At 44.3% G+C, this 12,636-nt stretch overlaps 1 protein-coding gene across 1 annotated transcript in view; it reads right to left on the bottom strand.

The window, feature by feature from the left end:
- Positions 1–12,636, bottom strand: part of LOC102443503 (piezo-type mechanosensitive ion channel component 2-like) — an 85,960-nt gene that overhangs the window by 14,351 nt on the left and 58,973 nt on the right. Inside the window, exons 35-42 of the mRNA XM_089769811.1 lie at positions 7,349–7,592; positions 5,454–5,712; positions 4,862–5,050; positions 4,085–4,283; positions 3,257–3,401; positions 2,927–3,074; positions 1,118–1,332; positions 218–376 (exon numbers count right to left, since the gene is read on the bottom strand). Coding sequence (XP_089625937.1) covers positions 218–376; positions 1,118–1,332; positions 2,927–3,074; positions 3,257–3,401; positions 4,085–4,283; positions 4,862–5,050; positions 5,454–5,712; positions 7,349–7,592 — 1,558 coding nt within the window. The remainder of the gene's footprint in view (positions 1–217; positions 377–1,117; positions 1,333–2,926; positions 3,075–3,256; positions 3,402–4,084; positions 4,284–4,861; positions 5,051–5,453; positions 5,713–7,348; positions 7,593–12,636) is intronic.

The raw sequence follows: 12,636 nt of genomic DNA, 5'->3' as shown, positions 1-12,636 counted from the left end.
AAGTGCAAATTTAGGGCTTGAACCTAATCTCTGGTATACTTGCCAGAAATCACACAACCTACCCTCGCCCCCCCAAAAAAGAACAGTCAACATTTATATAGCTAAATACTGGTCCCACTGAATTGAGTGAGGATTGTACTATTGGCTTTAATGAGACTAGGACTTGGCCCACATTTTTTTAGCCTCTATTATAAAAGCTGAACAACTCTCTGCTTACCCTTGGAATAGAAATAGATTTACGAAATTGTAACTCTTTGTCAGAAAGTTGCCTAGGACCCGATTTGGATAACCACATTTGATCTGATAGGCTGACAAGCCAAAGTAAACACATTTGACCAAGTACCAAAGCTGAGCCACATGGTTTCTGTTAAATCTCCTGTAAGGGAACAAAACAAAGATTTCATTACACCTTTTTTATCACCAAAGTCTTTTAATTTTTTTTAATGCAACAGTTCCTCAATCACTAGTTTGACCTTCATGTTAATATCACCTCCTCAGACTGGATTGGAACCTAATGAAAAAGAGATGCAAAGAGAGTGGCCATATGTCACCAGGGGTCCTGTTAAATGGAGCTTCTTTTCCTTGCAACTTGAATAATAAATGTTCATCCATGAATGGAGGGCATTGACCAATAATGAGCAGCTTCAAAGTAGGGAGTAAGTCTAAAGTTGGGGAAATATTTCTGCCAGGTTTTTTTCCTCTTGCCATACTTCATAAGCCTGTAGATGTCTCCTTTCCCTGAGATCTCATTTTCAGAGAGTCAGGCACAGAGTTTCCATAACTGAGTTTGCATATGAACCACATACCTGGTTATTTGCTCAAATAAACTAGGTGTGCAATGCAGTATGCATTTTGCACACATAACTGTTCTCTTTGCCCAAAGCATGCCACACGCTTTCCATGTGGAGACTGCGGTAGGAAATTAAGTTCTCTGTTTATCCATTTCCAGACCCATCTATCCCAGTACATGTGCCAAGAGCACAAATTAAATCACTGCTGAAAGCCTGCAGAAATGTCAGGCTTCAAAGCCACCATTTCATCTGTCTGTTTTCCCATTGAAAGCAAACCCTGTTCACGAAAGAGAAAGATTTTCGTATGACACTATCAATAATTGTACCTTTCGGTAACGCCTGGTAATATGAAGAACATCCAGAAGTGAATGCCAAAGACAAGGACAACCTGGAATACACACTTCCCAAACATGGTCTTCCTCAGGTAAATGGCTCGGTCTACTATCATGGTGCCAAATTGAATCAGGAGCATCACCAGGAACGCTTCCGGGACCTGGTCTTCTGACAGGGACTCAGTTATGTCAGCAACTGCTGAGTGTTTCTGAAATCAATCATAGCAAACAAGGGGAAAATCTAGTTGCAAAGGTATGTAATAGTGTAGTCGATTAAACGATTAACTGATAAGCAAAAGCTTATAGGTTAATGCTATAAATTACACGCAGTCTCTCTCCCCCCCCCCCCCCCCACCCCCCCCAGTACATTTTTTAGCAGGCTGGCTCAGTCCTGGCTTGTGCTGGGACCGAGATCTACCCGCATTTTGACTGCATTTAAAGTGTATTAGGAGCCTGGCGGGCAGCCAGCCTATCTCAGTGCCAGCTCGTGCTGGGTCCAGGAGCTCAGGCCCTCCTCCCTCCCCAGACAGAGGCTGCTGCCACCCCATGCTGCTGCCTCTGTATCAGAGGCAGCTGCGTGAGATGACAGGCAGCTGGTCTGTGAGGGGAGACAGTTTAAAAACTGTCTCCCCTCGCGGAGCAGCTCCCGCCTGGCACCCCAAGCTGCTGCCTCTGATACAGAGTCAGGAGCACGGAGTGGCAGGGGGCTTCTTGGGAGAGGGGCCAGAGCGCACTGGCTGCTGGCCCCACCCCCAGGGACTATAGAATAGTCGACTAACCAATAGGAATTCATGAAGATAATCAACTATTCAGTTAACCATTATTTAACATCCCTGGGCTACGTCTAGACTGGCATGATTTTCCGCAAATGCTTTTAATGGAAAAGTTTTTCCGTTAAAAGCATTTGCGGAAAAGAGCGTCTAGATTGGCACGGACGCTTTTCCTCAAAAGCACTTTTTGCGGAAAAGTGTCCGTGCCAATCTAGATGAGCTTTTCCGCAAAAAAGCCCTGATCGCCATTTTCGCGATCGGGGCTTTTTTGCACAAAACAAATCTGAGCTGTCTACGCTGGCCCTTTTGCGCAAAAGCTTTGCACAAAGGGACTTTTGCCCGAACGGGAGCAGAATAATATTTCCACAAGAAGCACCGATTTCTTTCATGAGATCGTCAGTGTTCTTGCGGAAATTCAAGGAGCCAGTGTAGACAGCTGGCAAGTTTTTCCACAAAAGCAGCTGCTTTTGTGGAAAAACTTGCCAGTCTAGACACAGCCCTACTGTCTAGAGAAAGGGAGCCAGGGATGGAACAAATACAGAGTTAATGAAAAAAAAAGTGACATATTTGCTTTCTTTTGGAAACAATAGGGCTCCCTACTGTCTGTAGTTGGCCCTCTCCCTTCTCCACTGTTATCATTAGTTACTATGTTATCTGTATTTGTTAGCCTGTATTTTGTAGATAGCCTCTTCTCTAGTCTTTGGGACAGCATGCTCAAGAGAATTTAAGGTTGACTCAAAAACAAACAAAAAGCGAGTCTCCAATTCAGGGGAAATTTCCATCATATCCCTGGTGGTAGAGAAGAGAGAGGAATCAACTGTAGCAAATCCAAAGTGTGTTCTTTATTCACACACACAGGACCCTACGGTTCTTCCTGGCTCCTAGCCATTAACATAGTTTCTGCCTCCTCGCATCTCCCTAAATCTGGAGTGTGCAGCCATGGAACAACTGCTGACGACATTCCACAGTCCCCACGTTAATAATCAAGCTATTTGCTTTGCTGTCTGTATCAAGAAAGTATATTTGTGCTTACACCAAAAGCCCAGTATCCAAAGATGACAATTATAAAATTGATCACATCTACCAGGAACATCAGCGCATAGACATCGCAGACGGGGCTGTACTCCGGATGAATTATGTCGTAGAAGAACTGCCTGATAGGTCGATAGATTTGAAGGGCACTAGGGGTAAAAACAAATATAAACTAGTTCAAGAGAAACTGTAACAATGCAACCTCAGAATGATGTCCAGTGCACAGCTTCCATAGAAGATCCATAAAAACTGGAAATATCATAACTCCACTGCACTGATGTGCAACAATGTCTCATTTTCTTAAGATATGTACAGATAATACCCCAATTACATTTTAATCACCAGCTTCTTTGCTTTCAATATCTGTTGTTTCATCTTCCGCTGAAGAAGTTTCCTCTTGCTGATGGGACTCTTTCTGAAAAGTGGCCATTTCTTCCTGGCTTCCTTCTTCTGCATTTTGCCTACCAAAGAGAAGACAAATCACAGTTCTTTAGAGCCATTCTTTTCTCAACAGCCATGTCCTAATGATGTCACAAGGGCTTACAATTCTGTTTAACTTTAGGTGTTCCAATAAGGCACTAATTCAGCCAAAAGGGTTATCCTACAAGCAGGCCGATTGTCTGAACAATGTGGAGAGAGGGCAGCTCCGAGCTCCCAGAATGGGAGATGCCCTGGTGGAAGGGGCAGGGCTGAGGCAGCCAGTCCTCAGCACTGCCGAGAATGCGCAGCCGCCTCTGCCAACCCTCAGAGCCAGCCAGAACTCATGGTGTGAGATTCTGGAGCGCAACACCTGGTGCTCCAGCGGTGATTTTAAAGGGCCTGAGACTCTGGCCACTGCCACCATCACCAACCCACTTCCCATCAGTAGTCCTGCTTACAAGAAATCATTGTATATAGTTTCTTAGGCAGCAAATACACGAAGTTACTCATACAAATAATTTGCATCTATATACCTTGCTAATGGTCACACTGGGGAAAATCAGTAATACTCTAGCACAGGTAGGCATAGAGACTACAACCATCTAAGGCCCAACTTTCCATTTTCAGAAAAAGGAAGCTGAACAACTGAAAATTGGGCCCTTATAATATTTTCTTCATCTTAGTTTTCAAATCAAAGACCCCTTTGTGTCCAAAAGCCTCTCAGTGTGGCCCCCACTACCTCTGTTAATGGGAGCTGTCTTCTTTCTTCTGAAGACACTTGCTGAGGGATTGTGATGTCTGAAAAGGTGCCATGCCCCTGATCCAGGCTCATCTTCCTGCAGGCTACCTCCAAACTCCTTTTTCTTTTGCCTCCTAGAAAATTTCCTGCTCTTAGAATCAGACCCATTGACATCTTTGGAATCCCATAGTCCATGGCACTAATGGGAACATTGAAAGAATGATGAATATCGTTTGATACACTGAGTCCTTGACATGGCATTTTTAATTCACAGGAACCATGACACATTATGCAGATGGAGACAGAGGAAGACAGAATGGGGGAGAGGGAAAGAGGATGAGTTTACACGTGAGAGGAAAGGATGGGTAGGGAATGGGCACAAGTCCCCAAATTTGGATTCACTTCAAACACTCTAAAATATTATTCACTTCAACAGGGCTAGGATTTCCCCCCAAGTACTCTGAGGCACCTCTTTACCATATGAATATCTCAAAGCAAATGGCATTTATTTATATTCTATGGCAGAAGAATTAGGCCCATAAGTGTTCAAATCTGGGATTTTGTTCAGCCTTTAGGTATGGGGGCAAATGTTACATTTAAATCCAAACCTGGGTTTAGCATCTGAGTCCTTGCCCCCAATTGATTGAATGAGATTTGAATTTACAGCAGAAATGAAGTCACGGCAAATTTAGCAGAGTTTCAGTTTTTCTCTGGAAACATTCAGAAGAGCTCTAAGAAACTAGCCATTTCTTCTCCTTCTCATTGAGAACAACATACCTTGAGGATAGACCGATGAAAGAACAAAGCCAGCAGCTGCACAAGATCAAAATGAACATAGCCATTCTTCTTCTCAATCCCAACAATGTTTGGCAGAACAAATGGCTCTTCTGCATTGATGCCACAATATAACTTAGTGGTCCAGGGAAAGAAACCAAACTGAGCAAAGTATTTGACAACTACTGTTATCTAGAGAGGAAAAAAATACATTAGTTGGAAGACATGATAGGACAACGGCTAGCCTTAAACATTTTCAGAAGAGTTTATAGATTTTCCAAATATAGCAAAAGACTCCTACCAGCATTCTTGCTGACTTCAGGTTCTGGTTTGGGATCCAATGGTATTTTATCATTTATAGATGCTCTCTAATTTTATTGTTTATTTCTGGTTTTATGTTCAATAAATTATCTGCAATTCATCAACTACCCTCAGACCTACCAATGTCCTTTAGTCACATCCTCCATCTAGTCTATCCAATTAACATCAATTCTAACAGAAATGTATTGCACTTTCATGTAAACAAATGGAATAATACTTGTTTGAAGAGAGACACTTATGTCTGCAGTAAGGCAATTTTCTGGCTGTTTCATACCTCTGTATAAACAATGGCCAGCATCCAGAAGAATTTAGTAGGCCTTGGAATGGATAACATGGCCCATAGAAATATAAGGATAGGCAGAACCAAAGTGAGGATTGAAGCAGAGACCATGTGGTTGAGAATTATGACAAAATAACAAAGCATTTCTGACTTGGACACCATTGCATTGTACAAAGCAAAGCCCAACTTCAGGGATCGAGGTAGATTCTGGTAAAACTTGTCGGACTGCTCCAGTTCATTGTCATGAAACATCCTGAACCAACAGGAAAAAAATATATAAAAATAGATGAGTTATATTTCTTCACAAAATTGGTGCAAGGCTATCAGCAAATATATTTAATACAGAAGATTATATAAATAGACCAGATGTATGGCATAAAATAATCTCTTCAGAACTACGTGCCTAAAATTCTGATAGTTTGTCAACCAAGTCATCTGTGAAAGTGATCGCTCATCTAAATTGCATCCAATCATCATCCCACCCACCCCCACAAAGTCAGATTACTGTATGCTGAGGTCCAAAGATATGTCACATTTAAGAGGTTCTATAGCATTACCAAAAATGTCTATTGTTCAAACAGAAAGAACAATGAAAATAGAAATAATAAAGTTTTATATTTGCATATTTACTGGTATATAGGCGTGGATGCAACTAAACACTAGTAATTTATTTGAATTTAGAGGACCCTCATAATTTGAGGCCCTAAACTGTATCTTATTTACTTTGTGCATAAATCCAGCACTGACCCCACCCCTCATTCTGAACAGAACCTGCTCAATAGCCCCCCAAAATGTAGGTGTCTTTGCACATTTATACCTCCAGGTACAAAGCAACCCCAGGAGGTGCTGAGCACCTTCCACTGTTGTTGACTTCCACCCTTACTTCACTAGACAGTGTCATGAACTAATGCTGATGACAGTGCTCGGATAAACACAAATGCAAGTGCTTGGGCACAGTTCTTTAAATCTAGCCTTAATAGTAGAGCTGGTCTGGGAGACCAGGGGGTATGTGTTGTCGGTGGAGAAAGGGGAATGACAAAACAACAACATAAAATCACCTTACTCACATTTTTTAAACTTCTGACTTGTTTCCATTTCACAGGGTTCAAACTGGACCTGAAATGTTCTATTGGATTCAGATGGTGGGGGTGTCCTTGAAATTTTCATTTATAAGTTTTAAACATATTTTTCATTTATGACAACCACTAATTTCAACTAATAACAGTTTGTGGTAAGCAAAACTATTTGAAAGCTATTTTGGTAAAAAAAAAAATCAGTTAAAATCATATGGAAAAAATTGTGGAAAAAATGAGACTTTCAATAACTTTTTGTGAAAGGTGTCATTTTTGAAAAGAAAAAGAAAGCCGTTGTGGGGAAACTTTTAGTGTGAACATTTTTTACCAGTTTGACCTTGTAATAGTAGCATTAATCTCATGGATGGAGAAAATAACCCATAGTTCCATATCCCCCAGCTGTTGAAAACTGGCATAGCTTTAGTATGAGTGGAGCTACACTGCCTTACACCAGCTGAGCATCTGCCACCAAAAGTCTCGTTTTAGTCAGACATTAACCACAACGAGCAGTGTCAGCACATGCAAGTGAAAAAACCAGAAACAGTTAAGTGATGCCATGTTGTTTGAGACACCTCATCATTCCATGAGCACGTGGGCAGTGTTTCCTGTAAGCTGTGCGCTTGTATGGCCTCTTAGGAGAGATTCAAATGCCACCCAGATGATTAGCAGAGCGCCCACAGCGAGGTTTTTTGTTTCTGCTGGGGGGGCACATTAAAATTATTCTGCATATTGATGGGAAAAAATGCACATGGATGGAGAAGATTAGCGGGAGTATTGATTATGGGAATTGCTGGTTTGGCTATTGGTCTTTCTTGCCTGTTCAGAAGCAGCTCGCTGGCAGTCATGATAACAGGAACTTCATTTAATGGCCTGTCTGTTTCCTTGCTCCTCTCAGCTGATGGAGAAACAGCATTACCCTTGGTTTCACAGGTTGGGAATGGAGTGGTTATTTCCGAGGCAGCTCCTTTGATGCCATCTTGATCTTCCACCTTCTCTCCTGCCTTATCTCTATCACTTTCCACAGCAACTTCATCAGGTGTCCTAGATCCAGAGTAAGTTTCTTTTTTAAAAAAGAAAATCCCAGAAACCACAAGTGTCTTAATAGCAAGGGCTCACTCACCCCATATTCAGAATCCAGCTAAGAATTCCAACATCTAAGGTTGCAGTGACAGTGATTAAAAAAGAGTCACTCAGAATGTGATGGTACTTCCATACAACTTGTTCTTTTAATTTTTTAAAGGACTGAACATATTTCACGTTGGATCCTTACTAGATGCGGGCTAACTTGCCTCACAGCAGCCATTGCATGGACTGTATGCTAATTGTGCACTCTGGAGTCCTACACATGGGTAACTCCAACTGCATGCCAGCAAATTCCACTCTAACAAGTCTCTTGAGTTCACTCTCACTCCTTCTAATTGACCTCATTGTAGCCACTCTCTGGGTATGTCTACACTAGAAAGTTAGTTCGAACTAACGGACGTTAGTTCGAACTAACTTTCCTATGCGCTACACTAGCGCTTCGCTAGTTCGAATTTGAATCGAACTAGCGGAGCGCTTAGTTCGAACTAGGTAAACCTCATTTTACGAGGACTAACGCCTAGTTCGAACTAGCTAGTTCGAACTAAGGGCTGTGTAGCCCTTTAGTTCGAACTAGTGGGAGGCTAGCCCTCCCCAGGTTTCCCTGGTGGCCACTCTGGCCAACACCAGGGAAACTCTATGCCCCCCTCCCGGCCCCGGACCCCTTAAAGGGGCACGGGCTGGCTACGGTGCCCGTGCCAGGTGCAAGCCTGCCAGCACCCAGCTTGCAGACCCTGCACCTGGCACGGCACAGAGCCACCCACCCGATGCCCCCCAGCCCACCCCCTCTTGCCGGGACCAGGCTGGCGGCTCCCGGGAGCTTGCCCTGGACCGCAAGAGGCGGGCACCTTCCTGGGCTAGTGCGGACATCGTGGACCTCGTCCACGATCTCCGCACTAGGCACAGGAAAGTGGCTGTCTAGGGCAGGAGAGCTGCCAGCCTGGCCACCCAGGACCAGGTGTGCATGAAAATCAAGGGGGTCCACTGAGACCCCCGACACTGAGCCCTGAGCTTACAATGGCCGTCTTGGGTCAGACCAAAGGTCCATCTAGCCCAGTAGCCTGTCTGCCAACAGCGGCCAACCCTAGGGACCCTGGAGGGGATGGACCGAAGACAATGACCAAGCCATTTGTCTCGTGCCATCCCTCTCCAGCCTTCCACAAACTTTGGGCAGGGACACCACTCCTACCCCCTGGCTAAGACCACTCCATGGACCCAACCTCCATGACTTGATCTCACTTCCCTTTAAACTCTATTCTAGTTGTAGCCTTCACAGCCTCCTGCAGCAAGGAGTTCCGCAAGTTAACTATTTGCTTTGTCAAGAACAACAACTTTCTCTTACTAGTTTCAAGCCTGCTACCCATTCCTTTCCTTTGGTGTCCTCTAGTCCTTCTTTATGGGAACTCAGGAAGAACTTTTCTGAATGCACCCTCTCCACCCAACTCCTGCTTTTAGAGACCTCTATCCTGCCCCCCCTCCGTCTCCTCTTTTCTAAGCTGAACAGTCCCAGTCTCTGTAGCCTTTCTTCATCTGGGACCTGTTCCCAACCCCTGATCATGTTAGTTGCCCTCCCCTCTCCCAGCCTTTCTCTTCCCCTCTCCCACCTCCTTTTCCCAGTCTCCCCCAGTTTTTTTCAATAAAGACAGAGTCAATGTTGGAAGAAACGTTATCTTTATTTTGTACATCAATAAGAAGGGGTGCTAGGGAAGGGTAAGTGGAAGGAGGTGAGGGAGGAATGGGGTACGAGCCCCCGATGGGGAGGACTGGGCTGGCTCTGCGGGCTTCTGGGGGTGGAAGCTCTCCTGCAGCCCCCCAATTACTCCCTCTCCCCAGATGGCAGCCTGCGGCAAGTGCAGCCGGGCTGATGGCCGAGTGGTGTGATGTGCCCAGTGTGGGTACTCCGGGCACTCCAAGCCAGAACTTCTTTGCAAGCGGGGCACCCCTTAGAACTGTGTGTCCGGGGTGGGGGTTGGGACCCTTTAAGCGCAGCCCTCGGCTAGCCTGAGACAGCATCTCCACGCTCTAAGTCCTCCTTTTATGCCCTGCCGGCACTGCTTCCGGCCATCCTTAAGCCCTGTTCAGAGTCCACTCAATGTGGACTTACTAGTTCGAACTAGCAAAATGCTAGTTCGAACTAGTTTTTAGTTCTAGATGCGTTAGTTCGAACTAGCTTAGTTCGAATTAACTAATTCGAACTAAGTTAGTTCGAACTAGCGCTGTAGTGTAGACGTACCCTCAGGGAGCTAATTTTATAAAATCATAGAACCACAAATATTAGGCGGGAAGGATTTTGGGAAGTCACCAATTCCAGCCCGTGGCTCTGTGGAAGGACTAAGTAATCTAGACCATCCCTGAGAGCCAACCTGTTCTGAAAGCCCAACCTGTTTGGTTCAGACCAACCTGTTCTGAAAGCCCTCCAGGGATAGGAGTTCCATAGCCTCCCTCGGAAGCCTGTTCCAGAGCTTAACGACTTCAGAGTTCGAATTTTTTCCTAATATCCTACCTAAATCCCCCTTGTTGCAGATTGAGCCCAGTACTTATTGATCCATCATCAGTGGTCCCAGAGAACAATTGATCACCTTAGTCATTATAACGTCCCATTACACATTTGAAGACTGTTATCAGAGCCTGCCTTGGTCTTCTTTTCTCAAGATTAAACATGAGAGTATTTTTAACCATTAATCATAGGGTAGGTTTTCTAAATCTTTTATCTTTTTTGTTGCTCTCCCCTGTATTCTCTCCAGTTTGTCCCATCTTTCCTAAAGTGTGGCACTCAGCTGTGGCCTCACCAGTGCCAAGTAGAGCAAGACAAATACCTCCCATGTCTTACCTATGACACTGTTGAGAAAACATTCCTAGACTCAATGACATTAGCCTTTTTTGCAGCTGCACAATGTTGTTAACTCATATTCAATTTGTAAAAAACTTTAAAAACAACAAATAGTCTAGTAGCACCTTAAAGACTAACACCATGTAGATGCTAACAGCATGTAGATGCTGTCATGTTTTGTTATTCTTTAAGGTGCTGCTAGACTATTCATTTTTAAAAAAGTTTTTCCAGTTACAGACTAACTCGGCTACCCTTTTAAAGCATTCAATTTTGGTCTACTATGACTCCAGATCCTTTTCAGCATTTGATTTTTTCCTTCCCACTGAAGTCCTTTATTGAATTTCAGCTTGATGAATTCAGACCAACTCTCCAATTTGTCAAAGTCATTTGCATTCTAATCCTGTCTGTCAAAGTACCCTTCCCTACTTCATGTCATCTGCAAAATTAATTAGCATACTCTTCACTCCATTATCCCATTATATTGAATAGTGCCAGACCTGAGACTGACCCTTGTAGGATCCCACTAGATATGCACTCCCAATTTGACAGTGATCCATTAATAACTACTTTTAGTATGGTCTTTCAACCAGTTGGTACATTTACTTTATATTGATTTCATCCAGACCACATTTCCCTTGTTTGCTTAAGAGAATGTCATGTGGGCCTTTTTCAAAAGCTTTATTAAATTCACGTCTATAGAGCCCTGCAAAGCTACGGATATCTGTGGCTCATTTTTTCAGATACGGATGCAGATACAAATTTTGTATCTAGAAACCTGCAAATTTGTTGATATCTGCTTTATATCTGCATCTGAGGATGTGGATGTGGATATCCACATCTCATTTTTGCGGATGCAGATACAAAATTTTGTATCCCCTTAGGGCTCTACACATCTACTGCTTCTTTCCATCCACTAGGCCAGTAACCTTGTCAAAGAAGCAAATTAGGTTGGTCTGGCATGATTTGTTCTTGACAAATTTATACTGGTTATTCCTTATAAACTTTTCCTCTAGGTCAGGGGTGGGCAATAATTTTTGCAGGGGGCCACTTCACAAATTTTGATACATGGTTGTGGGCCGGTGTTAGGCCCCTGGAAAGGGGCAGGGCCACAGGCAGAAAGGGTGGGGCAGAGGCTACAAAGAGAGAGAGAGAGAGAGAGAGAGAGAGAGTGTGTGTGTGTGCGTGTGCGCGCACGTGTATTTGTGAAAGAGAGACACGTGTGTGAGAGACAGACTTTGTGACACTGAGTGTGTTTGTGGCAGTGATTGTGTATGTGGCACAGACTGGGTGTGTATGACAGTGACACAGAAAGAGTGTGTGGTGCTGGCAGCTGCCAACTAAGTTTCTGGGAGAAGCCAAGCTCTATTTCTTTAAAGGAAATGTGTCTTGCTCTGTTGTCTCCCACTCCCCTTCTGCACTTCTCTGAGTCATATGCTTCAGATTGGAGCCGTTCTGCTGACTGTGTATCTCAGTCTGTGACCCCTGCTTTGCAGAGATGGGGTACGGGGCAGGGGAACACCCTGACTTCAGCCCTCCCTTCTCCCCACAGCTAGCAGGAGACTCCTGGAAGCAGCTGGGCTGCAGGATGGAGCAAAGTGGGGGAGAGGGGCAGCTGCCGAAGGATGGACGGGCCAGAGCGAAATGCTCGGCAGGCCAGATGCAGCCCCTGGTCCTGAGTTTGCCCACCCCTGCTCTAGGTGCTTAACAGATTGTTTAAAAATGTGTTTCATTTTCTATCCAGGTAGGCTGGATAGATAACGAAAGGAAGGAAGTTAGGCTTTCTAGTCTAATTCCAGAAGTCCTCTTTGTTCCCATTTGTAAAAGATAGGTACCGTGTCCTTCTCTGATCTTCTGGGACTTCAGCCGTCCTCTAAGAGTTCTCAGAAATAATTGCTAGCAGTTCTGAAGTTGCTTCAGTTAGTTCCTTAAGTACATTATTATGAAATCACAAGGCCCTGCTGACTTGAATACATCTATCTTACCTAAATATTCTGTAACTTGTTAGTTTGTCTTGTATTCCTTCCCCTTTCCGGTTAACATGAAATATGTTGAGTACAGGCAGTCCCCGAGTTACGCGGACCCGACTTATGTCGGATCCGCACTTATGAACGGGGCTTTTCTCGCCCCGGAAGTCGCGGGCGGCGGGACCACCCAGACGCGCAGTGGTCCCGCCACCGCGTCCTCCGGGGCGAGA

The sequence above is a fragment of the Pelodiscus sinensis genome, chromosome 17 (genome assembly GCF_052426305.1).
Source record: "Pelodiscus sinensis isolate ZL-2025 chromosome 17, ASM5242630v1, whole genome shotgun sequence".
Classification (NCBI taxonomy): Eukaryota; Metazoa; Chordata; order Testudines; family Trionychidae; genus Pelodiscus; species Pelodiscus sinensis.
Note: the sequence above shows the minus strand (reverse complement) of the source record. Positions and strands in the feature narration are given on the sequence as shown.